Source organism: Rhinolophus hipposideros (assembly GCF_964194185.1).
Source record: "Rhinolophus hipposideros genome assembly, chromosome: 18".
Classification (NCBI taxonomy): Eukaryota; Metazoa; Chordata; class Mammalia; order Chiroptera; family Rhinolophidae; genus Rhinolophus; species Rhinolophus hipposideros.
In genome coordinates, this window is record NC_138064.1 from 49,029,266 (window position 1) to 49,056,516 (window position 27,251).

General features: G+C 45.2%; 1 protein-coding gene across 6 annotated transcripts in view; it reads right to left on the reverse strand.

The window, feature by feature from the left end:
• The window catches only part of ATXN7L1 (ataxin 7 like 1), a gene marked incomplete at its 5' end in the record, with an annotated part of 221,273 nt that overhangs the window by 126,003 nt on the left and 68,019 nt on the right, over nucleotides 1-27,251 (reverse strand). For 5 of the 6 annotated variants that reach the window (XM_081079567.1, XM_081079564.1, XM_081079565.1 and 2 more), the window contains one exon: nucleotides 18,168-18,272. The exons of the other annotated variant lie outside the window; for it this stretch is intronic. In XM_081079567.1, the coding sequence (XP_080935693.1) occupies nucleotides 18,168-18,272 (105 nt within the window). The remainder of the gene's footprint in view (nucleotides 1-18,167; nucleotides 18,273-27,251) is intronic. 6 annotated transcript variants of the gene reach the window in all.

Here is a 27,251-nt window from a genome sequence, read left to right on the forward strand (position 1 = left end):
AGCTTCCAACTTCCCTGGGGATGGAAGGAGGCACAGGGTAAGTCTCACGGTGGCCCACCTGAGCACAGGCCAGACCTCCACAACCCTCTGCTTCCAGCTAGGGGTCCAGCCAAGGCTGGGCATCATTCCAGCTGTGGCCCTTCTTTCTTCCATCCAGCTGATGCTCTTTCTGGGAATGACCATATAGTTCACGGTTAACACACTCAATCCTCTGGAGCTGAGCTTGCCTCAACCAACCCAGTTTGTGTTTCTTCTTTGCCGTGTGCTGGAATTCGCAAGGCTGGAGAAGTGCCTCCCTATGCTTATTTATATAGGTACCAGGAGCTCTGCTAAGCATTGCACTCATATCTAGCCATTTTATCCTCCTGTCAATCTCTGGGACAGGTACTAATATTCTCATTTTGTAGATGAGGAAACTGAGGCCCAGAAAAATTGAAGGATTGGCTGAAGGTCAGAGCCACAGTCACTCCCAGACAGCTTGGCTCCAGGGTCTGGCTGGTTACTAACCCCTCTGATGCCTCGCTAACATAACCCTCCTTCAAATACAGCAGCTGACCCCCACATGGACACTGGTTTGCCTGGACCTTCCTCTTTCCCCAGGCCCAACTCTCTGGAATTCAGTGGATGCTCAGAGCTGGAGCACAGAGCCTGCAATGTGAAAAAGCAGGGGCTCATCTCCAATCCCTCTATTCGTTTATAAATGCAGGTCAGATGTCCAAACGTTAATTTCATGTTTGTTTGTTTTGACCATTTCATCATGTTGCCCCCGACTGCTTCATAGATGGTCTCTCCGTTTTCCTTCCTTAGACAAGCACTTGGCTCCCCAGCCCCACCTCCCATCTCTGGCAATGCTGCTGCTGCCAGTGACTGATGTTCCCTGCTTCACCTCATTATATGTTTCAGCTAAAAACTCCTATTTTCCACATGGCAGAGAGGCATATTTATAGCACAAGTCACATGCCAAGGCATTTTCAAGTTTATCATTTCTAATAATAACCTTGGCACATAACCACCATGTCCATTCCAGAGATGGGCAAAGGGAGGTGCAGGGTCACAGCAAGGTTGCAAAGGCGTCCTAAACTGCCAGGTCTCCTGAGCCACTTGTATACAATTCTCTCTCTGATTGCGTCCTCTCATCTTCCTGCTTCACAAAAGTTATCTAAGGCCTGGGAATGAGCGATGCTATCAAGATAGAGTCGTACTGTAGCTCTGTCGCTCTTCTAGTTCTCGGAATACTAACAAGCAACTCTAAGCTCTGGTGGCAGGAATATCAATGCTTAGCCTTCTGCCAAAACCCATTCTCATTAGTGGGTTTACTCACATGAAACACATACATGGAGTTTTTGGTCTGCATGATTTTCTCATCACCCATTGTAATGAATCAGAATACTGAACGGTTTATTCTCATGCAGAACACAACCAACTGCCCTTAGTGTCTGCTGAAATGACTGTAACTTCTGTTCTGATGGAATTTTCTGGTCAGGAAATGAAAGGGTAGATCATCACCTATAAGCACACTGTATAATATTCCTTCAGAGTCAAAACTGTAAGACTGTTTTTCAGATAGTTATTACAGAAAGCTCAGAGCCCATGTGAAAGAGATATGAGAAAGCTAGGGAATATGTTCGTTGCATGTAAGTCAGGAATTAGAAACTGCAAATGTTGGAAGTTTCATAAAAGCAAATTTGCCTCTGAGAGAGGACACACGATTTCACTGGTACTGCGCATTTTTCCCCCACTGGGGTATTTATTCATGGAAAATGAATTGGGGTGAGAGAGTCTGTACTACTAGTCCCAGCTCCGCCCCTATCAGTTGGGTGACCTCAGGAAAGTCACTGGAACTTCTTTAATGCTTATGAATCAGGGAAGCCAGCACCCACCCATCTGAGTTGTTATGAAAATCAAAATGAACAAGCTATGTGAGAGTGCTTCATAAACGGCAAGATGCTGGAGATATTTCTAAAGATATACAATCACCCTTAAAAGGCGGTAGTGAGAACAGAAGCCTCTCATCTCTGTTTTCAAAGGAACCATCTTCTAGAGCTATGGCTGAGAAGTAGCACTCGGGAGTGTGACCGTGGAAGGTCTACGTCACAGCACTGAAAAGCAGGCCAAAGAGCACTGTCTCACTTGCTCACCATCTCTACTCACATTTGCCCTTCACTCCTTATGTCACCATCAGTGCAGTGCATGGCACCTAGTGGGTACTCAGAAACGTGGGACAAATCAAAGGATGCCAGGTTAAGGATTCTGGTGCAGAATGGTCGTCCATGGGAAGGGAACGGGGGCTGAGGGGAAATTTCTGGAAGCCTGAGTCTAAGGAGACCAGCCAATCTGAACTTAAGGGGCTTCCTGGGATAAGCTGGTCACTCTACCTGAGCGTCATATTTGAATATCCATTTTGTCTCCTCCCAGCTGGCAGGAAATAAAATATCTGAACTAGAGGAAGTCTGGTGGACGATATATGTGCCTCTATGTTCCTCAACAGTGGCTCCTTAGAGACTTATAGCCTGGGTATCCTCCCGCTCCTTTTTTTTGCCCCCATTAGTTTCAATTTCCCCAGCTGACACCATGGTCTCACTGTCAGGGATCCAACAGAATCACACCCCTTCTATTTTTCTTGCATCAGATTATCACCTCTAAGATATTTCCCTGGTCCCTGTTAGTGGCTTCCTGCCACCAGCTAAATATTCTACCTAACAGCTTGAGGCATTCGGTCCAAAACTGCAGCTTTCAGCAGCCCGACTTGCACTTGGAATTGTCAGAAGTGCTCTGTGCAGGCTTCACCAGGAACACACGTGTGCTGCAGAACTGCCATCTGGAATGGAGAGGGCTGACTGGTGCTCACGGCAGGGAAATTACATTTTGGGCCAGGGAGGAGATGTGATCAGTGGGGATTTCCCCTTTAAAAACTTACAGCAAAAGCCTGCCTGAGACCATTCAATATTCATAAATGGAAAGCAGAGATGGCGTTTCTGTTCCGCCAAGAGCAATAGCTATTTGTCACGGCAAATGACTGAAATCGTTGTATGTACAATGCTTTACTCAGTGCTGTAAATTACGGTATACAGAAGATTAAACTTAAGCCTAATGCTACCCTTGAGCTTCAACAGCTGAGTCCTATAAATGGATACCCGTTAAGAGGAGAGAATCTTTTTCCTGGTTACTATTTAAAAGTGTATCTCTATTAAAAGCTTGTCTTAAACATAAATTACCAGGAAGCCTGTTCCTGGGCCCAGGCAAGCTCTTCCTTTGGGCACCGACTCACAGAGGCACATCTATGTGACACAGTGACAGGCCTGAGACTTAAAGTATGTGCTGTGCTGATCTCCAGAAGGATGGAGGCAAAAGGGACTTCACAGAGGACTGAATGAGCATTCACTTCCAGTCTGGAGGAGGGGGCAGGGAGGGCTCCGTTGGGCCTTAAGAAGACTTTTGGAATTAAAATGATCCCAAACCCCAAGCCACTTCAAAGACAATGTTTCTTCCTGTATCTATTGTTCTGTGAAACAGCAAGAAAACTTGGATGGCTGGATGGCTCAGTTGGTTAGAGCGCGAGCTCTGAACAACAGGGTTGCCAGTTCGATTCCCACATGGGCCAGTGAGCTGCACCCCCCCACAACTAGACTGAAGACAATGAGCTGTCGCTGAGCCCCTGGAGGGGCGGCCGGATGGCTCAGTAAGTTAGAGCGCAAGCTCTCAACAACAAGGTTGCCGGTTCAATTCCGGGATGGACAGCAACTGGATTTGGAGCTGAGCTGTGCCCTCCACAATTAGGTTGAAGGACAAAGACTTGAAGCTGATGGGTCTTGGAGAAACACACTGTTCCCCAATATTCCCCAATAAAATTTATATAAAAAAAGAATTTTTTTAATTAGAAAAAGAAACCCTGGTCTAGAGCCGAAACCCCAATTTTCCTAACAAAGCTTTATTCTCCAAGCACTTGCTCCTCAAAGTGTAGTCCGTATACCAAAAGCACCAGCATCACCTGGAAGTATGTTAGAAACAGACCTACTGAATCAGAACCTGTATTTTAGCAAGAAATCCCCAGGGAATTCACATGCACATTAAAAATTGGAAATCAAGACAAGTAAGCAGGTGTTAACAGGGAGAAACTGCCCCTTGATTTTCTCACTGGAAATCACTACACATGAGAAATAGCATTCATGGGGACAGGTCCCAGCAGTGGACCCTAGAATTCTAAGTTCTTTTGTCCAATCCTACTTCAGAACATTTTCAGGATTTGAGAGATAAATTTTTATGAGCTAAGAATGACTGTACCACTCTGAACTTGAGAGATAACCCAAAGGACCCCAGGGTGTAAAACAGAGTAAATTAGCAAAAAAACTCATGCTTTATAAGTCAATCTGGATGCTTCTAATCCCCGTGAGTCAGGAGGCTGAGAATGCATGGCAAGTTTTTGTGCCAGGATTTCAATTCTTTGTTGTAATTACCAGTTGACTTTAAGTAAGAAAAATATGCAAAGGTATTTGTGTTGTTTGAGAAGAAAGGTCCAGGATAATTGTAGTCTTTACTAGTAAAAAAAATATCCTTCAGTATGCATGTTAAAAATTTAATGATAATCACTGAACAAATTGATAGATTTATGTACATAGATAGATGGAGAAATGAAATAAAATCCATTGTGGCCAAACAGAAGAGGGGAAAAAACAGGAATAAGGTTAAGAAAACTTTGCTAATCTAATGGAAGGCAGGAAAGGAATACAAAGAAGCAAATAAAATGCAAGGTAAACAAAGCCACAAATTAAAAGACAGAAATAAGTCCAAATATATAACGTTCTCACAATAAATGTAAATGGATAAAACTCACCTATTATAAGACACTATCAGATTGGACTTTTTAAAAAGCCAGCTATATGCTGCTTACAAGAGAGACACCTAAAACAAAATAACACAGAAAAGTTGAAAATAAAAGATTGGAAAGAGATAAGGCAAATACACATTGACCAAAAGAAAATTGAGTAGCAATGTTAATCAGATAAAATAGGGCCTACGGCAAAAGCATTGATAGGGATGAAGGCTCCACCTCTAAAAAGATGTGAGTTATAAACTTACATGCACCCAATGGCACCGCCTCAAAATTGTAAAGTAAAAGCTGTTCGAGTCCCAGGAGAAATAGACACACAGACATCATAAGAGGCTTAAAACCCCATTCTCAGAAATTACAGACCAAGCAGACAAAAATGGTAAGGATACACAAGATTTGAATAACAACAATGAATATACGGACCTTTCTACACAAACAGATTATGCAAATTTTCTAATTACATATGACACATTAATAAAAACTGATCACATGCTAACTAGACACAAAGGAAGTATCGTAAGTTATAAAATGAATAACATAACTAACATTCTCTGGCGACCATCATAAATTGAACTAGAAATCAAAAATAAAACAAGAGTAAGGCTTCCCCTCATCATCTTTACACTTGAAAACTAACACCACACTCCAAAATTACTACTTGGCAGCCGTGTGATTTTTTTCTGTGTAGCCTAGTTGCCATGGGACCAGGTTAATTTACATGACATTTGTTGGGGGTATCACCAGAAACAGGAAACTCCCCAAGCCATTATAGCTTCATTATTTTGTACTTTGAACTAAATTCTAAACCAAAGGGAAGATGAAGTACCTGACTGCAGAAAGAAAAGAAGGGATGTGCGTGGGTTAATTATGACCTAGTCACATGGCACTAGAAGCTGCTACTGGCTTATTCCCCAGACAGTGCCCTGTTTTGTCATCTCGTTCTGCTCATCGATGCTGCTTGGATGAAAGACTGTCCTGGAGGTGCTCCTGGTACCTGGGAAAAGGTGCTATTCAATGGACATGGCATCATAAAATCAATAGCATCCTGGAATCAAGCAAATATTGTAGATAACAATTTGTATGAGACCTTCTGTCTGATTTTTCACAGGGCCAAGCGCTTCTGAAAAATGGTCAGGGAATGCTGCATAGGAGACACATAGGAAAAATATAGGTTCACTGAGTCCCCAGGGGGAAATCCCCCCCGCCCCCCCAAATCCCCCAAAATGAAATCCAAACAAGACCGATGATCCTTCCCTTGGGCTGTGCTGCCAGTCCAACACAATTTCAGTGCTGGCTGAATAATGAAACAAATATTAACAATAAATACACCAAACAACCTAAAAAGGATAGAATGCAGGATCAGAGTAACATTGATTAAATCACTGATGACAGGTCTGCAAGTTCTGCAGGTGAGTGGGGGTGGGGAGATGGAACAACAGGAAGAGAAAAGAGAGGAACATGGCTCTTGTGCCTGTGGCGTGGGAACCCGTGGTGGTCAAACCAGCCTGATGGTTTCCTGGCTCACAAACATTACAAGCCACAGAATAGGGCAGCTCTCATGGGCACCCCGTCTCCTCGGGGCCTGCTCACTGGTCCCTCAGCCCCTCTTGGCAAACACCACCAACTTCACCCCCCTTTCAAAGAACAGCTGAGGCAAACGCTTGTTGTGAGGACAGAGGTTCCTCACCACCATACCCTAGGGCGAGGGCGACTAGTGGTAAGAATATGACAGGGGTGGCTAAGAAAGCAGCCTTTTAAAAGAATTTTAAAAGAGGTGCTGTCCAGCCCTGCCTCCTTAAATGCATGGGGAACTTGATTCACCTGAAGTTGGAGATAGGCTCACCATCAGAATGACTCCTCAAACATGACAGGAACGCAGGTCACTGAGTCAGGGGGTCAGTCAGGGCCGGCCTCAATGTCACCTTACTAAGGGGATTGATCAGCAGGGCTGCTGGAGGAGGTGGGCACTCACTGAAGAGATGAGTGGGCTCATCACATAGAGATGAGCAGAAAACCATAGCCATGACACAGAGAAAGCCACACTTGTGTTAGAAAAACACCCTTGGAGAAGGCTCAGGAATTTGAAGAAATAATTCCTGCGGGAGAAAAGCAAAAGCATCTATGATGCTAATAAACAACCAAGAGGGTTAGTCAGTAACCAAACGTCAGAAATGTGTTATTCCAGTTTTGTAAAACAAAGACTACAGTTGCTTTCTCTGGAAAAAAATTATTATTCATTCCATGTGAAGTAGGATTCATCAAAGTGAAACGGTTTATTCACTCTTTCATCATTTATTCCTCCACTTTACATTTTCCCTTGGACCTATTTATTTCCCATGTGTCTCCTATGCAGCAGTGCCCAATGTGCACTCGTTTTTCAGAAGTGGCTGGTCCTGTGAAAGAGCAGAGGGAAAGTCCTACCCAAAATGGTAATGACAGCACTTCCTTGATTCCAGGATGCCAATAAGTGTAAGACACCACATCACTTTAACAGCACGTTTTTCCTGGGAGGGGCTGAGTGGGAAGAAAACCCACCATAGTAAATATACAATGATGGGAAGAAGCATTTTGGCTTTAGAAACAACAGAGCTTAGAACCTTCTTTAGACATCCGCACCATACCCAAGGTGACCCTGTACCTGGATTGCTCGTGTGTGACCCTTTTGGAGGCAGCTCTCAGTGACCGCAGGCAAAGCACTAAGAAGGAGCTTAGTGCTCCAGAGTGCTCTTAGCAAATGCTCCAGAGGCCCTTCCAAAATGAAAACTCTGACAGTGGAGTTGCAGCTTTGACAGGAGCTGGGTTCTAACATCATGATGTGAGGTGTGAGTCACGTATAAGCAAAACCACCCTCCATACCCTTCTGCTCATGAAGTACAGTCCACATGGTTTGGGGAGAACGGACTCTTTCCATGATCAGTTTCTCCTCCAGGGTCGGAAAAGATCTTTGTTTCTCTGCTTGGGCACCAGATGAAGGAATGGGCTTGTGTTATTAGAAACAAAAGTGCCTTATTATTATTACCCAGTGCATGTGGTTGAATTCAGATAAATTAAGAATGATGAGGCTCCAAAGCAAAAGAGGTACGCTTTTGTTTTGCACTCCAAGCCCTCTGAGTGCTGTGATAGGCGAATAGGTGCTGTGAACCTCCCCGCAGACCGGAATCTGGCTCACACGGTTTCCCAAGTATGTATCCACCCAAACTCGAGCTGTCAGAGTACTGATTCATTACTTCAGGGAAGGAACACTGTTTGGGAAATGCTGCTCTGCTCACTGCTCAGGATAGGGAGAATTCCAAAATGACCTTTTGAATCAGTACTGGCCACATTCTTTCCTCGGATTTAAATAAAGCGATGACTGTTCCCCTAATTTTCTGCGGTTGAAACAGCTCTGAGGAATGGAATGGAGCCTGCACAGTGAGGGCAAGCCAGTGATGAGTCAGAGGCCCGGGGTCATGTTACCGTGCCAGCCCTCCAGAACTCCGCTGTGGTCCCGGATCAAAGCAGCAGCGCTCAGTGAGTTAGGACGTTTCCCCTGCGTCAGCCTCTCCAACCTCTCCAACCGTATCTGAACAGAGACGGTCACGAACTTTCAAGGAGTCCTATCTTCTCAATGAATGTATTCTCTCACATGTGGAACTTGGCTTGTTCACAACTGGCAAGCCAACGTCCCTTTCTTGCTTGCTTCCTCTGTCCTTTCTCCCAAGATTCATTGTTTAAAAAGTATACTGAGCACCAACTGCAGATCCTACGCTCATCGTGTTAACTCAGGGAATACAATGGTGAGCATGTTGATGGGGCTTCTGGCTCCTTGAAGCTCCTAGTCTGGAGTGTGGGTGTGCATGTGCGCGCGCATGCATGACAGACACGGATGAGTAAACAGCACTTGCCAGAGCCGCCATATATGCTGGCGCTGGGGGAGCAGAGGGTGCTGGGAGCACATGAATGGGGGTTGGAGGACTCCTTCCTTCCACCTGTGTGTGCACCATCAGGAAATGTGCTCCACGCTGGGACTCGGGGATGCAAAAGGCACTGTCCAGCCCTCAGGCGCTCAGTGTCCCATGTTCACAGGTGACTCTGCAGTACAGTCGGTGACACACAGACTCAGGGCAGAGGGACCAGCTGACAATTTGGTTGAGTGGCAGCTGAGCTCAGCAGAAATAAGGAAAAACACTTAGGATGTTGCTAGCCTAAAAACAGGTCTATCAGTGACGTAAAAATGAAGTCACTTGCACTTGGAAAAAGTCCTAAGAGACACAGCTAAAATGGTGGTTGTCAAGGTCAATGACAGCCCCTCTTGTTTCCTCCTCTCACTCAGCGTCCTGGCATTTGACCTGGTCTCTGAAACGCTTTCTTCTCTCGGCTTCCGGGTCGCCATCCTCAGCTGCTTTCGGGCCAAGATCCCTCTTTTCCAATTCAATCTATCAGCAAATTCTGTCAGCTACATTTCCAACACGGATCTGAAGTTTACCCTTTTCTGCCCTGCTGCTCCAAGCAGCCAGAGTGACCTTTTAAAAATATAAGCCACATTACGTCTTTCTCTCACTCAATACCCTCCAGTGTCTTCTCACCACACTCAGAATAAAACCCAATGGCTGGACTCTGGCCTGGAGGGCTCTGCAGTTCTGTTCCCCACCCACCGCCCTGAACCCACAAACACACCTTGCCGGCTCTTCAGCAGGCTCGGCTGAATTTTTGCTTACGTTATTTAACCCACCAGAACGCAGCCATGCCCTTATATCTGCGGCACTAGAAGAATGCCTGGCACAGAGTAGGTGCTCAATAAATATTTTTCAAATAAATGAATGAATCAAAGTCACGTGACTTGAAGAAGGTAATCTAAGAGACTCAGCCTTCAAGAAATAGGCTTGGAGGGGCAACCGGACGGCTCAGTTGGTTAGAGCACGAGCTCTCAACAACAAGGTTGCCAGTTCAATTCCTGCCATGGGATGGTGGGCTGCGCCCCCTGTAACTAAAGATTGAAAATGGCGACTGGACTTGGAGCTGAGCTGCGCCCTCCACAACTAGATTGAAGGACAGCAACTTGGAACTGGAGAAACACACTGTTCCCCAATTAGAAAAAAAAAAAAGAAAAGAAAAGAAATACGGTTTGATAAGATTATAAGTAGAAGTTTATTTTCAATTAAAGATGTATTCAATAATCCTAAGGTTATGAAGATCCTAGTAATCTATTTCCAAATTTCAGCTGTACCCTTACATCTGCTATTTGTTTATTTATAACATTTCTACTTAATTCACAAAAACATGCAAAAAAGGGAATTTCGCTGAATTTAGAGGAAATCGTCTACTGCTTGTGGGTCTCCTGATCTGCTCACTTGTTAGAGACAAACAAGAAACTATATGCAGAACTGATGGTGGTGCACACTCCACCTCTTCTACAAGCTTCCTTCTTTTTATTTTTTGATTTAAAGGTCTATTTAAAATGCTGCGGCTAAGGCTCTAAACACATTCACTATAAAGGATTTTTTTCTCCTTTCCTCCTTCCCTCAAAATTGTGCCCAAGTTCGTCACTTATGCCAGTAAGCAGACAGGATCAGTGGCGTAGCTTAGAAAGGTGAGAAAGAGAGAGGGAGCTCCGCTGCTCCCAGGCACCTGTTATTTAGAATCCAGCATCCCACAGGGGACACAAATGACCTTTCTGTATCAAAGTTTAGTTAAGGTGTTGCAGGGAGTTTGAGATCCAACCTATATAGTGGTTAAAGTGATCTGGAGTCAGACATAGGTTGGAATCCTGGTCCTGCCACTTCCATCTGTCTGACCTTGAGCACATTTCTTAAATCCTGAGTCTCCCTTTCCTTGGGTGTGAGATGGGGATCATACGACCATAGCACCTTTGGGTGGCTATAGGATTAAATAACACATAAAAAGCTTAGCACATGTAAGGACTCAACAAGTGTATTAGCTTTACTGTTACTATTGTCATTGTTATTGTTGTCTTTCGTTAGCAGAGTAATAAGAAAAGCCAGGGATTGAGACCAGGTCAACCTGCTATGTTTTAGATCCAGCATTAACTCTAATTTGAGCAGCAGCAAGTTCAAAGTAGAACAATTCGAAGTGGAGCAAACTGTGGTCCTATTGTGTTGTCGATTCTCTCCATTGTAATGCTTGATTTAAGGTCTAACCATGTGGTCATCGGTCCATCATTTCCTCCCTTAGGATCGAGCATTATCACCCGAACTTTACACGGGACGATGGAAAGAGAAAAGAAGAAAACAACAGCAGGTATGGTTTCTGATCATAAGGAGCCCCAAAGACTTATCCGTCCAGGAGTTAATTCTGGATCAGAGATACATCCATCAAAGTTAGAAAAGAATCCTACTAACAAAACAAAGTTTGCACAGATTCACACGCTCGGGCCAAGTCTTATTGTCAGACTTGACCAAGAATATGTTCGATGAGATCAGTTTCCTTTAATTATTTTATACTTCTCGGCTGCACACAACCTAGTCTCATAAAAGACAACTAACACTAACAAAAACAGAATTTAATCTCAACAAACAAATTCAGCTTACTTGATCAAAAAACCCCACACCCTGCACTGCGGCACCTTCAGGAAAAATGTTCTGTGGGCCAATGAGCCATGATGAGCCCCTGGGGGCCAGGAGGTGCTGACATCGAGAAGGACTGTCTTTCTCTAGGGCTCAGAAGCACAAATAGTTTGGTTCCTCCTCAATTCGAGGTAACCTAGAGATGGATAAAATAAAAAGAACGATTGCAGAACACCCTGGAACCTCATTAATGAGGTTCCCATGTGTAGCACTGCTGGGCTCTGCTGCTCTTGGTACACAACCAATACTGGCATCTGGACGTGCCCAGAAGGAATGGAGGTGCCAGCCTCCAGGAGTGAGTTGCTGTCACTCATTTACTTTGCGGCTCAGCCTCTCTGCTTTAGCTCACAGTTCATTAAATTCTATGGATGCATCACCATCAACATGCAAAACAGCTACTTGAAGGGCACTGAAAAATATAATCAGAAAAGGGAATAAAAAGCCCTCTCTGAGAAAAAGGAAAAAATATTAATCCTCTCTTGTCTACTGAATATCTAGATTCGTTGGTTCTAATGCTTTTTTTTTTTTTTTAAAGTAGCAGTGACATCCAAGGATTATCTCTGTCTGATGGATGGGGTATAGGACTGTATGTGTCTCTGGAGAGTGAGCACGAAATGTGGCTGAAAAATTTTGAAGGATCTGTGTGTATGGATGTATTATTGCTTGGTTTTTGCCCTTAATTTCGAGGTGGGAAGGACTGTAATTTATGGATTTATGTAAGATATCATGTTCTACGCTTTGCATGTGACTCTGATGGCGACGTCATCCTGATGACCACCAGCTCTGTGGAAGCTGAAATAGTAAACTTGCTACATGTGATTCCACAGAAGTTATTTCTGAGCTTAGTGTGTGCATGTGGACACACATACATTTTAACCTGGAGAAAATTTTAAATATAGAAAAGCACAGAATATATACATGACAAATGGGGAGGTTATATTTTACAGCAGTGGTTTTCAGCTGGGGGTGATTTTGTCCCCTAGGGGACACTGGCAAAGCCTGGAGACAGTTTTGGTTGTCGTGACTGGGGTGGGGCTGCTACTGGCATCTAGTGGGCAGAGGCCAGGGAAGCTGTTCAATATCGGACAGTGCATAGGGCAGCCCCAGAACAGAGAGTTATCCGGCCCAAATGTTAATGGTGCTGCTGCTGAGAAACCTTGCTTTACAGTAGTTCATTATGTAATTATATTAGGAGATAAGAACAGAAAAAAATCATACTCCTTTCATTTAGGCAAATCATATAAATGCATAAATGTTCAATCCAATTACAAAACTACAACTTGGGTTCACCTATTATTTTTCTCTTTAATTCTAATATTCCCAATTGATTAAAAATATGCTACTACTAAAAGTCATAAAAATACTTTTCTATTGCAGGCACCATGCACTTGTTTTGAGCTTTTATACATGCCTGCATGCAGAGACAGGATTCCCCTCCCCTAATAAACACACATGCACGTATCTGCACGCACACACACGAATGTGCACACACCACACACACAGAGATTCTCTTTGGAAGAAATGGCAACAACACTCTCTGGGCTGAGGTTAGGACCCGCCACAGCACTGAGATAACAGGAAGAGTCCCACATAGCACTCTCCCACTCCGCAGTAATCACAACTGAAAGCCCTTTGGACAAGGTTTCATTATAGTAATTGTCTATAGCTCCTCATTTGGTTAATGATAGCTTAACTTTTTTTTTTTTAAACGCCAACTTTGTTTTACTACTGTGCTAAGTACATTCAATTTGTGAGTGCCTTTAATCATCACAACAACCTTATGAAAAAAAACTACTATCCCCATTTAAAGAATAAGGCAACTGAAGCACAGAGAGGCAAAGCAACCTGTCCAAGGTCACACAGCTAATAAGTTGTAGAGCTGGAAGAGAGGCTATTCCCAACCACGAGGCTCTCACATCAATGCATCAGGTTACAACGTGGGATGGACAGCTGAGAGGGACAGGGGGACTGCTGAGTGGGATCAAGACTCTCAAGGTAGGACTTTTTGTTTCCCCCGCTCTTCAGCCATCCCTAAATAATCTCATCAACCCATCTAAGGGATATTAGAAAAAAACCAACCCCTTAAAATTCTAGATCTCCAGGGAGGAGGTTTTTACAAAGTACCTAAAGGGCTTTTGCACAGACTTAGGAGACAGACCCCCAAGGTGACCAACACAGGTGGCGGGACGCAGAGGTTGGCTTCCAGAGGGCCTCCACGCTATGCTAAGTACAAGGTCTCCCGCACTTTTTACGTCTGGGACACCAGCTTGGGGCACAAGTCAGAAGCATCAGGAATGTGCCAGTCCTGGGAGAGGTGTGACCCCTGTACGCAAGGTTGCCAAGGCCAGATGGTCTTTGGCAAGGGACCCCAGAGAGATCCTGGGAGCTTCAAGGCAGTTTCCAAAGGAGCTGATGTTGGGGCCTAATGTGCATGTAAAGCATAGTTAGAAAGCCAGATCCTCAGGACTCCTGGCAGTGGGATCATTTTCAAGCAGACAATTCTTGCCTCCAAGAGTGTGGGAAGCAGAAGATGAATCACAGGCCACAGTCCATACGCTGAGCTCAGTGTGCAAGTCCCGAGATGGGGCAAGAAAAGAAGACAGGAAGTACTTGATTGAATTGGTTTCCCATTTTTTCATAAGAAACATTCAACTTAATAAAAAATAGCCACACTTTATTGACAATAATAGCTACTCTTTATTTCCTTACCGTGTGCCAGGAAACTACTTTATCTCTGTTTCTCCTAGTAACTCTGCAAAGCAAGAATGATCACCTTCCTTTCAAAGGAAAATGAGGCTCAAAAGGTCAATTAGCCCAAGGTCACACAGCTAGCAAATGTTAGTCAAGAGTCTAACCTGGGTCTGTTTGACTCCGAAATTCATGATTCTTCTACAATGGCTTTTTCACCAACCTCAAAAGTACCCAGAACCAACTGCCTAAATACACACACACACACACACACACACACACACACACACACACACTTTTTAAACCTAAACAAGTGGGATACCAAGATCTCCAGTGCTGCCATGTACCCATCTCTCTGCATGACCTTTAAAATCTGGGAGCCGAATCACAGGCGCTGAGAATGAGCAAGTTTCTAAGAGAACACATAGTCCAGTGCTCTGTCATCCAACAAGGTGACAAGTCTAGGGTCTCAGGGCTGAGCAGAGGCTGAGCTGGGATTTGGCCTCCGGGCAGTGTCCCCGGACTGCACCACAGCTCTGCTGCTCAGGACCATTCTGGGTGCTGGCAATAGGATGGAAAAGGGCCATTCCTGGTTTTGAAAGGATCCTAGAAGCTGCTAGATGTGCTGAGACAGTCCACAGAGAGCTGAAGTGCAAAGCAAAAGGTGGGAAGTGGCACAGGAAAACAGAGTTCTATGGTTATTAAGAGGGGTGAATCAAATCCAGCTGCAGCAAAGGGGAAAGATACCAAGGACAAGTGGGGAGGAAATGAGGCCACGCTCTGGTATATTTGCAGGACGGTCCCTCCCACCAGTAATTTTGCACCAACAACCCCACGAGGCAGGTAGGGTACCCATTTTACGGACAAGATGGAGAGACAGGAGACGAACTGTCCACACAGTTAATGGGGAGTCATGTGAATTGCTGTGTCTACCTCTAAAGCCCATGTTCCCTCTACTACAACAAACTTCAAATACTGTTCCGTGGAACCCTGGCAGGTTGGGAAGTCAGGAGCAGGCCAGGTAGGTGGGGCTCAAGCCCGACTGCAGCCCTGCTGGCTCTGCTTCGCATATATATTTACAGATTGGAATTCTACATGAGATTCCTTTGGGGAAAAAGCTCTGCTGCCAACAAAATTGAGTTTGAAGCCCTATAGTATGTACAACGTGCTACCTGGCAGGTGAATGCCAAGCCCCGGAGTCTGGAGTCTGTGCAGAGAGGCAGTGACTAGTACGCAGGCTAAGCACACACTTTTCTCACCTTGGAGAGATGCTGCTTGGGTTCAAAATCAGGCTCCCCACCTGCCTAGCCTTGAGACCTTGGGCAAGGCGTCCCTAAGCCTTAGCTTCCTCTAGCTCAAAATGCAGATCATACTGGCGCTACTTTGTAGGGCTGTTGAGAGGATTATGCACCGAAAGATATGGAAAGCACTTAGCACTGTTCCTGGCACTTGAGCACAACGGCATTCTTATTAACTTGTTGAAAATAGCAAGGCTCGTCATGGGAGGTACAACAACAAAAAAAGACAAAAGAAGTGTCATGAAACGATAGGAAGAATTCTTAGGGAAACTAAAAGAAATCCTCACTGCCCCTGAAGAGTTGCTATGTTTCTTAGCTCTGCCTTGCGTTCTCCTGGGCTTGATAAATGCCCGCCGGGAATCAACGGGACACACACCTGAAAGATAAGTGTCCTCATTGCTGCTGTCAGTTGTTTCAGCAAGAAGCTCAGTGGAGACGGGGCTTCGGGTGATGAGATCAGTAACCCAAACCCCCAAACTAATTTACTGCTACGCTCAGAGCAGATGCCCTGGCTCTCCCCCTAAGCTCGATTTGGCTCTTGCCCTGAAAGGCCTAGGATGGACGGAGGGACGTGTATCAGCCAAGTCAAACCCTAGAGGCTTCCTTCGCTGGCTAGATGGGCTCGTATATTGGGCAGAACTCTGCAGGGCACAGTGGGGTGCCGGAACCCTTTTAGGTTCCTTCCACTGAAGACTCTGTCAGTTAAGTTCCCAGTGAAAGTGTTAATGGCTTAGGGGGTTTTCATCTGCCTCATTCGCTGCTGTATTCCAGGGCCCAGAACATGACATGTAAATGAATGCATGGCATGTGAATGAATACATGAACGCATTCAGGGTGATCTAGGCTTTGTGTCTTCATGAGACCAACAGAAGCAACTGACCACAGCGCTTCCCTGGCCATTCACCGACCAACGAGTTGTGTGGACCTTCTCGCGGCTGCTCCACGCTAGAACCCCCACCTGCCACCTCAGCTGGCAGCACCACCACCTGGCCTCAGGTTTCCTTTGGGAGAGACGTGACCTTTTCTCTCTTCCCACGAAAGAGAGAGTCATTTGCTCCACAGCACTCGCAAGAAGGCTATCTCATGCCAAGCACAGACTTCTGCCTCTCGTGCTCACTCTGCCAGATGTGAAAATGCCAGAGCTAGAAGTGTCCGTGGAAGTCACTCCTCATGGAAGAGATGAGAACACCACAGCTTTGAGACATTAAGCAAGCAGCCCAAGGTCAGAGAGCTGGCTGAACTTTTAGGGGCCTGTCTGCCTGTGTAGGTCAGAAAGGCATGAAAATGCCTCTAAAGCCCGGATATTCTTTCTACTTACTGTAAACACAAGTTATACCTATAGTACATACACAAAGTTTATATATGTACATACATATGTCTAATCATATATCCACATATTCATAAATGATATTAAGATATATGAAAACCACAGCCATCCCTTGGTATCCATGGGGGTTAGTTCTAGGAGCCCCTGCAGATACCAAAATCCACAGATCCTCAAGCCCCTATGTGACGTGGAGTAGAACAATGCATACAGTTGGCCCTCAGCATCCGCAGGCTGCTGTTTTCGATTCGCTGTTGGTTGAATCCACAGATTCGAAACCCATGGCTACGAAGGGCTGACTGTATAGTTATTGAAAAAAAAACGCACTTATTATAAGTGGACCCATGCAGTTCAAACCTTTGTTGTTCAAGGGCCAACTATAGTATTCTATAGTCCCAAATACATTTACTGAAGAGCTTAGGTAAGCTCAACTCCCTTTACTTTATACTTATTATAATAGAATAGTCATAACTGAAGGGGTAGAGGAAATCGGAAATTCTGAGTGTAAGAAAGGAGAAACATGTAGTTTGCAAAAGCATATTCAATATTATAATTGCTTTGATTTTTTTAAGGCACAGTATTTAATGTGCTTTGAAATTTAACAGTAAAGGATTTAGATTTTATGTTCATCAAAAGGGAGCATGGCTTAAATAAAAAGATTGGGAAATACTGTTCTGGAACTCATAGCATATTACAGCATTGGAAATCGTCTGGTCCAACGCCCCCTTTAAAGATAAGGAAACTTCCACCCAGAGAGGTTAAGTAACTTTCTATCTCAGGTGAATAGCTATTTATTCATTCCTGAGGGGAGCAGCCAGTGTGGACTTTATCTATTCTATGTTCATGGCACGTGCATTGGAGGGGAGCCCAGGGTTTGCTGTTGACCAGCTGAAGGGAATTTATTACACAAAGGATATAAAAATACAGAGGGAAAGCAAGTTCCCAAACAAATCTGGAGGATTCTTGGAAGAAGGTAAGCTGAATCTGAGGCTTTATACACATAGCATTTCCTCGGGTAGCCCCTCAAAGGCCCCCACACGGGGCTGCCCTTGGCTCCCACCCCTCCTTTGTGTAGATCTGGGGAGACAGCCTGTCTGGCCCTCTCTTCCAGGAGAATACAATGTCAGGCTGCAGGAGGGGTTCCTCAAGCTACGGCTCTCCCCTCCCTTTTGTCACCTGTGGAGGCCACCAAAAGGTTGGGTTGATGGTTTCAGTCTAGTCCCATCTACCTAAACAAGTCGCAGGCTTTTTTCTCATTTGTTCTGACAGGACCGAGCATTTCGGCACAAGGACTACAGCTCCTAAAATAGTTAGCCTGTGAGCAGAGGCAGAACTCCAGGAAGAATGTGCCCAACACCTTGGGCTAAGACAGACACAGGGCCAGACTCCGTCTGGGAGCCAAACGGGAGGTGATATGCTCCGAGCGGCAGCTGCCAATGTGTCGCCGGGTGCAGGAGTCCACTTACCGCAGTGCGACTGGAAAACCTGTGGCTTGACGACCTGATTACAGGCACTGCACACTACGAGATAGAAGTCGTCATGTGCTGGATAATGGCCAAATAAGTGCATATCTGTGGGGGAAATGAAAACAGGTGTTTTTGAAAAAGCAATTAAGTCTCAGAAGGTGTATAGTTTCCTCTTGGAATTTCCTCAAGGACAGTTTTTCAAACAAGACACACAGAAAGGCAATAATCTTCACTAAAGGGAATGTGGTTTGTCATAACGCAGTTCCCCAACTCACAGAAGCAACTGCCTCAGAGAACCCCTCCTCACTTCATCCTTGGAAATGGGTTGCTGCTACTGCTGGCTTAGCTGGTGGTCAGGGGGCTGCCTGAGTCGCATTCACTGGGGAACCAGCCTGTCCTGAGAGAGCGCAAGTGATAGCAGGGACCACATGAGGCACAAGTTATTTTAGGGTGGGGTGGCTTCCCCAAACCTATTCCGACTTAAGCAGAGGTCTGTCAGGGGAGTGAGGAAGCGAGGGGGCCTGGGGAGAGAAAGGAGTCATCCTGGCCTCAGCAGTTGCCTATGTTTCGCCATCACCTGAGGGAGACCCCAAGGTGAAAGGAAGCCTCAAAACAAGTGACTTGTTTGCTGCCATCATTATCCATTATTCATTTGACTAGTATTTACCAAGTGCCAAAGTGTGACACGCACCATGCTAGGTGCCAGGATAACTGGTAAACAAGGACACAGGCCCTGCTCTCTTGGAGCTCATGATGACAGAAGAGGGAAACATTAAATAGATAATCACGCAAGTCATCGTTTGGCTGAAATCGTGGTACGTGCTAAGGAGAGGTGCAGGGTGTCATGAGAGCATGCAGACCTAACCTCATCTGAGGCACTGGAGAGACTTCCCTGAGGTGGGGCTATTTCAGCTGAGACCTCAGGATAAGTGGGTGTTAGATAAACAAAGGGCCAAGGGAGGCAAGTTCCAGGTCTGCCAAGGAATGAGGTTCTGTGTGTCGGAGGAACCTCTTGTCTGGAATAGAAGAACAAGGGGAGAGACCAGAAGACGTAAGCTTTGTAGACCAAGCTAACAATTTTGAACCTGATTTTAAGTACAATGGGAAACTACTGAAGGTTTTTATACAAAGAAATGACAGGCTCAGACATATACTGTTAAAAGATCAGTTATGTGGCTTAAGAGACATGAACGCATACGTTCACACAAAAACTTGTACATGCGTGTTCACAGCAGCATTACTCATAATAGCCAAAAGTGGAAATCACCCAGATATCCATCAACCGGTGAATGGAAAAACAAAATTTGGCATAACCAGGCAATGGAAACTATTCTGCCATGAAAAGGAATGAAGGACTAATATCTATTACAATGTGCGTGAACCTTGAAAACATTATGCTATGTGAAAGGAGCAAGACGCAAAAGGCCGCATATTGTATGATTCCATTTATATGAAATGTCCAGAACAGGCAAAGCTATAGAGAGAAAAATTAGATTAGTGTTTCCCTTGGGCTGGGGGGAGCTTGGAGTGAATCGAGGAGTGACTGCTAAAAAATAAAGGGGTTCTTTCTGGGGCAATAACAATGTTCTACGATTGATGGTGGTGATGGTTACCCAGTGCTGTGAATATACTACAAAACTAAGGTGTAAATTTTAAATGGATGAATTGTACAGTCTGTGAATAAAAGGGGTCAAAAAACAAAAAAGACATCAGTTCTGAGGAAACCGGTGGTCACTTCTCCGTGTGCACCACCGCGCAGAGGCAGAGTCTGGCGGCACCTGGGCTGGCTCTTCTGGGCCACTGGCTCTGCCGTGACTTTAGCTCTGAGAGCAGGGTGCTTATAACCACTGACAGAGGTGATGGAGGAACTAAGACAGTGTATGCATGAAAACGTTTTCTGTCACAGCCGCCTGAACTTCTTCTCCCCAACCCTCTAAGCCCTCATTTTCTAGACTCGACCTGAGTGTCTAATGACAACCACCAAACACACAATGGTTCCCCCAGCTGCAGTGCTGGGCCACAGAGAAGAGCTGAGTTCCTCGTGACATGGGATGGCTCATTTATAACCAAACAAATGCTTTAACGGAGGTAACGCAGGGCTCTGTGTTCTCTACCCAGAGCAGCCCTGCTTCTTCGAGGGAAGTGGAATCAATGTCTTTGTCATATGCAAGGGGCTGAGACCACCGCTGCCCTGGAGGGGGGGTGTGCCTGGAAAGGTGAGACTGGCTCCCACTATAGGGTCCTCCTCAGGTTTCTGGGGCATGAGGACACCAGTCACCCCCACAGCGAGTGATGGGGCAGGGCCAGGCCCACTGAATTTCTAATTTGTCGGTGGCGCCGCCTGTTGTTTATTTCCCCTCTCTAGGACTTGCCTCTGTTTCCACTTCTGACCCAGACTTGTTACTGGAGGGGAGCACAGTCAGTGCGGGTAGGCGGGGAGGCCTGTGGAAAGAGAGGCTGAGACCGAAGCCAGCTGTGACAAGAGTCCTGAAGCATAAGGAGGCCCACGCTGGGCCCACCCAACGTGTCAGGGCCCTCGGCTCACGGCCTCACAGCATGGACACGACGCCTCTCGCTCCCTAACTGCTGATGCCACTCCTATTTTACTTTTTATTTACAGGTTATTTTTAGAATATACATTCTTTTTAAAAATAAAAGTCATCCATGTTCTTTGAAGGTACATTTGAAAAATACAGAAAAGCCAGAAAAAAACTTGAAACCAAAAATCACTGGCAACCTTTATTAACACTTTGCATCTCATTTAGATTTAGTCACATTTTATACCCAGGAACATGTGAAACCAGGAGTTAGCAAGGGCTAAGACGCTTATTTATTCAACAAGCATTTCCTTGCCTTACATCCTTCCGCACTAGATCAAGTTATAAAGGAATAAAAAACATTCATTAATAAAAAAAACCAAGCATTAACAAAAATTTCTTGAGCATCTATGTACTTTGTGCCAGAAGCTGGAAGCTGAAACCAGACTCTGTGGGTGTGGGAGTGTGTGTCTGCTCCTTTGTCGTACACGCCTGATGACCGGGAGGCCTGTCAGGACTCCATTTGATGTTCCACTGCTTCTGTATTCCTTCAGAAATCTGTAGAGCCTCATTTATATACACACAGACCTCCTATGTGGCGAGTTGAAGGTAAAGGTTAGGCTAGTCAGAGACTGGCCACCTGGGGGTGTATTCCACTGCAGGCCCTTCACTACTCTGGGACTTTTCTTGATTTCCTCTAGGGAAGTTTTAACTTTGCATGTCTCTGCTCAGAGCACGTCTCCTGAGGAAATAGAGAGGACCTGCTTGCCTGCTTGATTTTTTCCTTGGTGGGTTGACCTTCGAGTCTCCTCTGAAGGCTGCCCAGGTTCTGAGAGCCTGGCAGATGGGGAGCAAGACAGGCCTTGGCTGCTTGGAGGGCCTCCACTTCATGTGGCTGAGCAGTCAGGTCAACCAGCTGTTTGCTCCGGGATGGAGGAAGGAGAGGGAGAACTGAAAACTAGTACGTCCAGCATAATGCTAGGTATTCTATTAATTCTCTCTCTCTCTGTTTACCACCCAAATAAAACATTCAGTGCACAGTTAAAATAAAAACGGTGTGTTGAGGTGGGCTTGTACCAGCTTGTGAGAGCCAGTTGTGCACATCTCTTCCAAGCCTCTTTAAAGCTATCATGGTGGTAGCTTGAAATCAGCCATCTGGGAGTATTTACACCATGGAAATGGGCAAACACTACAAATCAGGTCTTTTCTTTTGGTGAGCTGGTTGTGAAACATTAACCAGTGCACCACTGAATAAAGAGGAGAAAACAGGGGAAAGTGAGACCACCTGTAACATCACCTAGGGATAACCTCTGCTAACATATTAATATACATCCTTCTAGATGGTTATATGATAACAGTATCTTAGTTAATCCTCATAATTAACCTACAAAGTTGCCATCATCAACCCTTTCTAGGCAAGGAAACAAAGGTAATTTGCTCGAGACCCCATGGCAGTGATTTGCAAAATGGGATGAGCTTCTGGCACCCTGACTCTAAAGCCAGTGCTGCCACCTCACAACAGGCTGCTTCTTTCACAATAGAGCAGGACCCCGTTTCACAGGTGAGGAAACCAGTTTGGAAGGGCTGCCTGGATGACTAACAGGCTGTCCCGAGGCTCCCAGGTAGCTGTTGGCATGAGCACAGGCCTGGGGGGCGGCAGGGGTTTAGAGCACAGTGCTCACTTCTGTGCAACCACAGGGAAGGTGCCCCACCCTCCTGAGGGTCAGTTTCCTCATCTATGAAATGGGGCTAACAGTTCCTGCCTCATGGAGTTGGCTGGGATGGCTCATAAAAGCTGCCTGGCCTTATATTTTCTCCCACAAGGGATTTGGGGAGAGTGTGGAGAAAGCTTTAAACAAGGTCATCTCCTCTATTTTTCAGAAAGAACTAGTTCTCTCTCCAGTGGGAGAGGCCTGGCTCCAGGCAACACGATCTTTGACTCTCCCTCACGACCATTCCCAGAAGACCTCCTGGGAAGCCTGGGGGTCCCTCTGACCTGCTGAATTTCCTGTGAGTGCATGTGCACATTGTGCACGTGTACGGACAGATGAGGGCTGAGAGCGGTCGGGAGGGCTCTCCTCTAGGCGGTGGCTGGATTCCAAGAAAACGTGCACAAAGAGGATGAGACTTTGCCCAGTTTCAAAAACAGCGTTCAACCATCTCCCAAACAAAGTCAAACCTGTCTGGTTTGCTCCATTTTGTCCCTACAAATGGATCAACTGTAGGTCAGATAGGGTGCTGGCAGCACCATGGCATCACGGAGGTGGCCTCACTCCTCCTCCTGGTCCTGGGAAGGGAGGGCGCGCACTCCACTAGCTCCATTTTGCAGGAGGGGAAACAGAGGCATGTTTGCTCGTAGGTCAGTATTTTTTGGTTTTTGTCCCCAAGCCACTATACACATATACATACACATCTGTCTATGCGTCCACCCATGTATCCACCCGTCCATCCATCCACCCACCCGTCCATTTATCCATTTACCACCTATCACTCAAACATGTATGTTACACTCTGATTCTGTTCTATTCATTTCTTTGTTTTACTCTATTTCATTAAAAAATGCTCATTGGACATTTTAACGGGTCACAACGCAAATTTTGAAAAACATTCTTTAAGGCAACGCAGTGAGTCAGGGGCTAAGTTGAGCCTGAGAGTTAATTGGGGATTTACAAGGGTCTGAGCTGGTCTGCAGTGGTCACCTGGGAGTCGAAGCCATAAACTGAATCATTATTGCCAATTATATGCTAAAGCCTGCAGTACAGCTTGTGTGAGCTGACTGTGTCCTTTCCTAACTGCACTGAGTGAGGCATGTTGGTAGCCAGACTCGGCCAGGGCGGGTAGTATTTAGACCCTGCCACGCAGCATCCACCATAAAGCAGGGCTGCTTCTCGGAGACTTGGTGATTAAAATACCTACCAGCACACCACTGACTGTACCTACCATAGAATCACTCTTCCCTGGGTCAATTTCCCTAGTTATAAAAATGGAGAAAATTATATTCATTGTCTACCACACTGGGATGCAGAAAAGCTTTTTTGAACTTGGGAGGAAATCATGTATTAACATAAAATTATAGTTATGGTATTGATTATCAACCTCAGAACTCATGCACAAGAGAGCCAGGTAAACATGTCAATCACCTTCTGTGTCAGATGAACACAAAAATTCTACAAGTTGTCCATGGTCTGGTGGCGGGGTTGGGGGAGTGAGGGTGGAGAATTAAGTTACTGGAATTTTTTCCAATGTCTGTCAACTTAATGCTTACTCGTTAAGGGTTATTAATGGAGATTTATCACAGATTAGGCTCACAGTATTACACTAATGCTGCTTATAAGTTTATCAGTGCCCTTGTTCACTGCTCTTTCGTAACTTCTGGTAAAATTCTCATCTGCGGCAGAGTCAACTGTCAGTTGCATTCACGGTATCAACTTAGTCTGGCAAACTCAGTCTGCTTCCGGATAGCAGCCGAGGTTCCTGTGGCCTTCATCTAGTTCTCACAGCTTCACCTCCCCTGAACATACCCCCAAACTCTACGCTCACTGCTCTCCTCTCCCAGATGGCAGAGGAGGGAGGTAGGGGACAGGGCTCGGCTGTGATGAAAGGAGAGACAAAATTTAGGGCAACAGAATGGTTTCTATGAAAGTGGAATAACTGATTTCCTGTGTAGTTGGTTAACTGTTTCTTAAGTCAATACTGAAAAAGAAATTGACAAACGGGAGTAGCATTTTATTTAAGATAAACAGCTTTGTGATGGGAACATTTTCGACAAAATCGTGTGTATATAAACTGTAATTTGTATCTAGTGTTCACTTTTGGAAAATGCCCAGTTAAGAAAAAGGTAGGGTAGCATCAATTCACTATATATTTTTTTAATAAAACATACATTCCCCCAACTCTTTATCTTGAAAATATTCAAATCCACAGAAAGGTTCAAAGAATGGTAAAATGAACAGCTATATACCCTTTACCTAAATTCACCAATTAGAAACATTTGCCACATTTGTTTAATTGCTAGGAGTGTGTATATGAATACAGTTTTAATATTACATGTGCATGAATATAGTTTTACATTTATACATACACTATAGATAGTAAATATTTTAAAAATATATAGCTATATTTCTCTGAAGTGTTTGAAAACGTTTCAGATACCATGATGCTTTCTATATGCACCTTAGGAATAAGGACATTTTCCTCTGGAACTATATAATTATCATGATACTATATAGTATTTTGATACATAAAATTAACAGTAATACCATACCTAATTTACTATTTGTCTAGGACTGGTTTCTAAAATGCAAGACAGTTGGCTTTGTGGATTCAGGATCAAACTAGATGTGTGCACTTTTGACTTTGCCCCCGAATGCCTTCCAAAGATTGCGGTTTTGACATTAGAAGCCACAACTGGTTAGAGTTCAAAAGATGACAAACTTAAGAAAGAGTGAGTCAGGATTGATTCCTTCCTTTTGCAAGTGGGAATGCCAAGTAAAGCATAGGCTGCAAGAGAAGCTTCAAGAAGCAGGCCTGCTTTGAAGGCAGTGAACAGCTTATCAGCAGTTGGCGATAGCTACGCTTGCTACAGAAAACTCCGCAGTGGGAAAAGAAAGCAAAACACACAATTTTGAATTTTAGTTTCTTGAAGAAAAAACAAAGCCCCAGAAAATGGCTTAGGTTTACCCAAAAGTCTTTTCCAGGGTTGTGAAGCCACCTCAGTTGCTATAGGAATTATAAAAATGCCAAGGCAGCATACACTGTAATACTCTAGTGTAACAACAATTTCACATAATTTTAAAATTATGATTCTTTTTTTAACTGACTCTAAAAAATACTGTAATGAAAAAAACTGAGATTGTGTTTATGTAATTTCAACATACCAGGCCCTTTCCGGGAAGGTAGACGTGAGCCCTGCCTGCAAACGTAAGCCTCTGCCTGTGGAGGGTGAGGGGACACAAAGACCTCGGTAGGACCTAAAGACGTGGTAACACTGTGAGGATAGCTGGAGAGCTGGATGCTCCTGGGCTCCTTTGGAAAACTATCAAAAAGATGAGCTGGTGGCTGGCAGTGGTTCTGATTTGTGGGCTTCCACTTACATAACTCAGACGTGGGAAATTATTGGGGAGAACAATCACTGGTTCAAGGACACACATGACTGCTTCCAAGCTGACTCCAGTCCAGACACAGGGGGCACCTACAAAAATGATGTGTGTCACATCAGCAGGAGTACCTCTCACATTGTGCGAGGCTGGTCCTAAGAGCCTTCCTTTCCCCCAATAATCTTACTATGCTCATTCCACAGTTTTTATTAATTTGTCTTTTCCCTCTGCTAGTAGAGTTTTAAGTTGCATTTTAATCACTTATGTCAAATGGAAAGCTTGAGGGGATATTAAAGAAACATTTCTCTTTTGCTCTGACATAGTGATTCTATTTGTTCCCCAATCCCCAAATCTCCTTCAATTCATAGAACAAAACAAGTTGGGGTCTTCAAAGCAATGATCTCAGACCTGACACCTCCCATTCCCCAGCAGAATGTTCAGCTCTCCTCTAGGAAAATGCAGGAAAAAAAAAAAGGCAGCCACTTTCCATTTTTCAGATCTCTGAAAACCCAGGGCCTGACTCAGAGCTTCAAAAATGATGAAATCCGGAAACAAACACGAGGACTATAAAGCAAGCAGCGAGGTGAGCTCGAACGCATCAGCGAGGGCAGGCGAACATGTGTGGGTGGCAGGCACTGAGCCTTTCTTCTCTTACAAACCAAGGACTAAAAAGGGCCCAGCCTCCCCCTGCTGTGGCTGGGCCAAAGGCACTCCCTCACAAGGCTGCAGCCAGGAGCTAGGCCTGGTGGCAGCTGGAAGCTCCCCGTTATGGTGTATGAACCATCCCTTCCTGATCCCCAGCCCAACAAACCCACGAAGCCACGGAGACTGCTAAATCCCTCCTTCCTTAGAAGGGCTTTTCCAGACACGCATGTACTATGCCACTGAGGCGTGGGGGGCTGCAGGTGCTCCTCCAGGTCTTGGCCACAGGACAGCCCCTCTCACCAGCCTCTCCTCTGGCTTCCTTCCACTCAGACCCAGCAGAACACCTGTCCTGCAGCCGAAGGAGGAAAGAGAAATGGGACACAGACGGACCCAGGAGGTGACCGTAGCCCAAAGTTTAGAACAAAAACTATGAGTCCTGGGCCTTGTAAAAAGCAGTGCCTGAGAGCTGGGCCCTGGGGTAGGCAGCCTCGAATTCAAATCCTGCTTCTGCCATTTGGCATGATAATCCATCCCTTCTAAGCTTTTGTTTCTTCATCTGGAATTAAATGACATATTTGTGAAGGGGTTGGCACACAGTAAGGGTAGAAAAAACACAACATATTATTATTTACGGCTTTCTTCCTGTCTCTCCAACTCAGGCAGAGTCTCCCCCACCCCCACCTGCACATGGGCAGAGCTTTCCTAAGGCTGTACTGGAGTAACTGGTTACACCTCTCTGGTCAGGCTGGGGGCTTCCTGGAGTCCTGATCTCCATAGCCAGCCAGTCAGGCACATGGTAGCTGCTT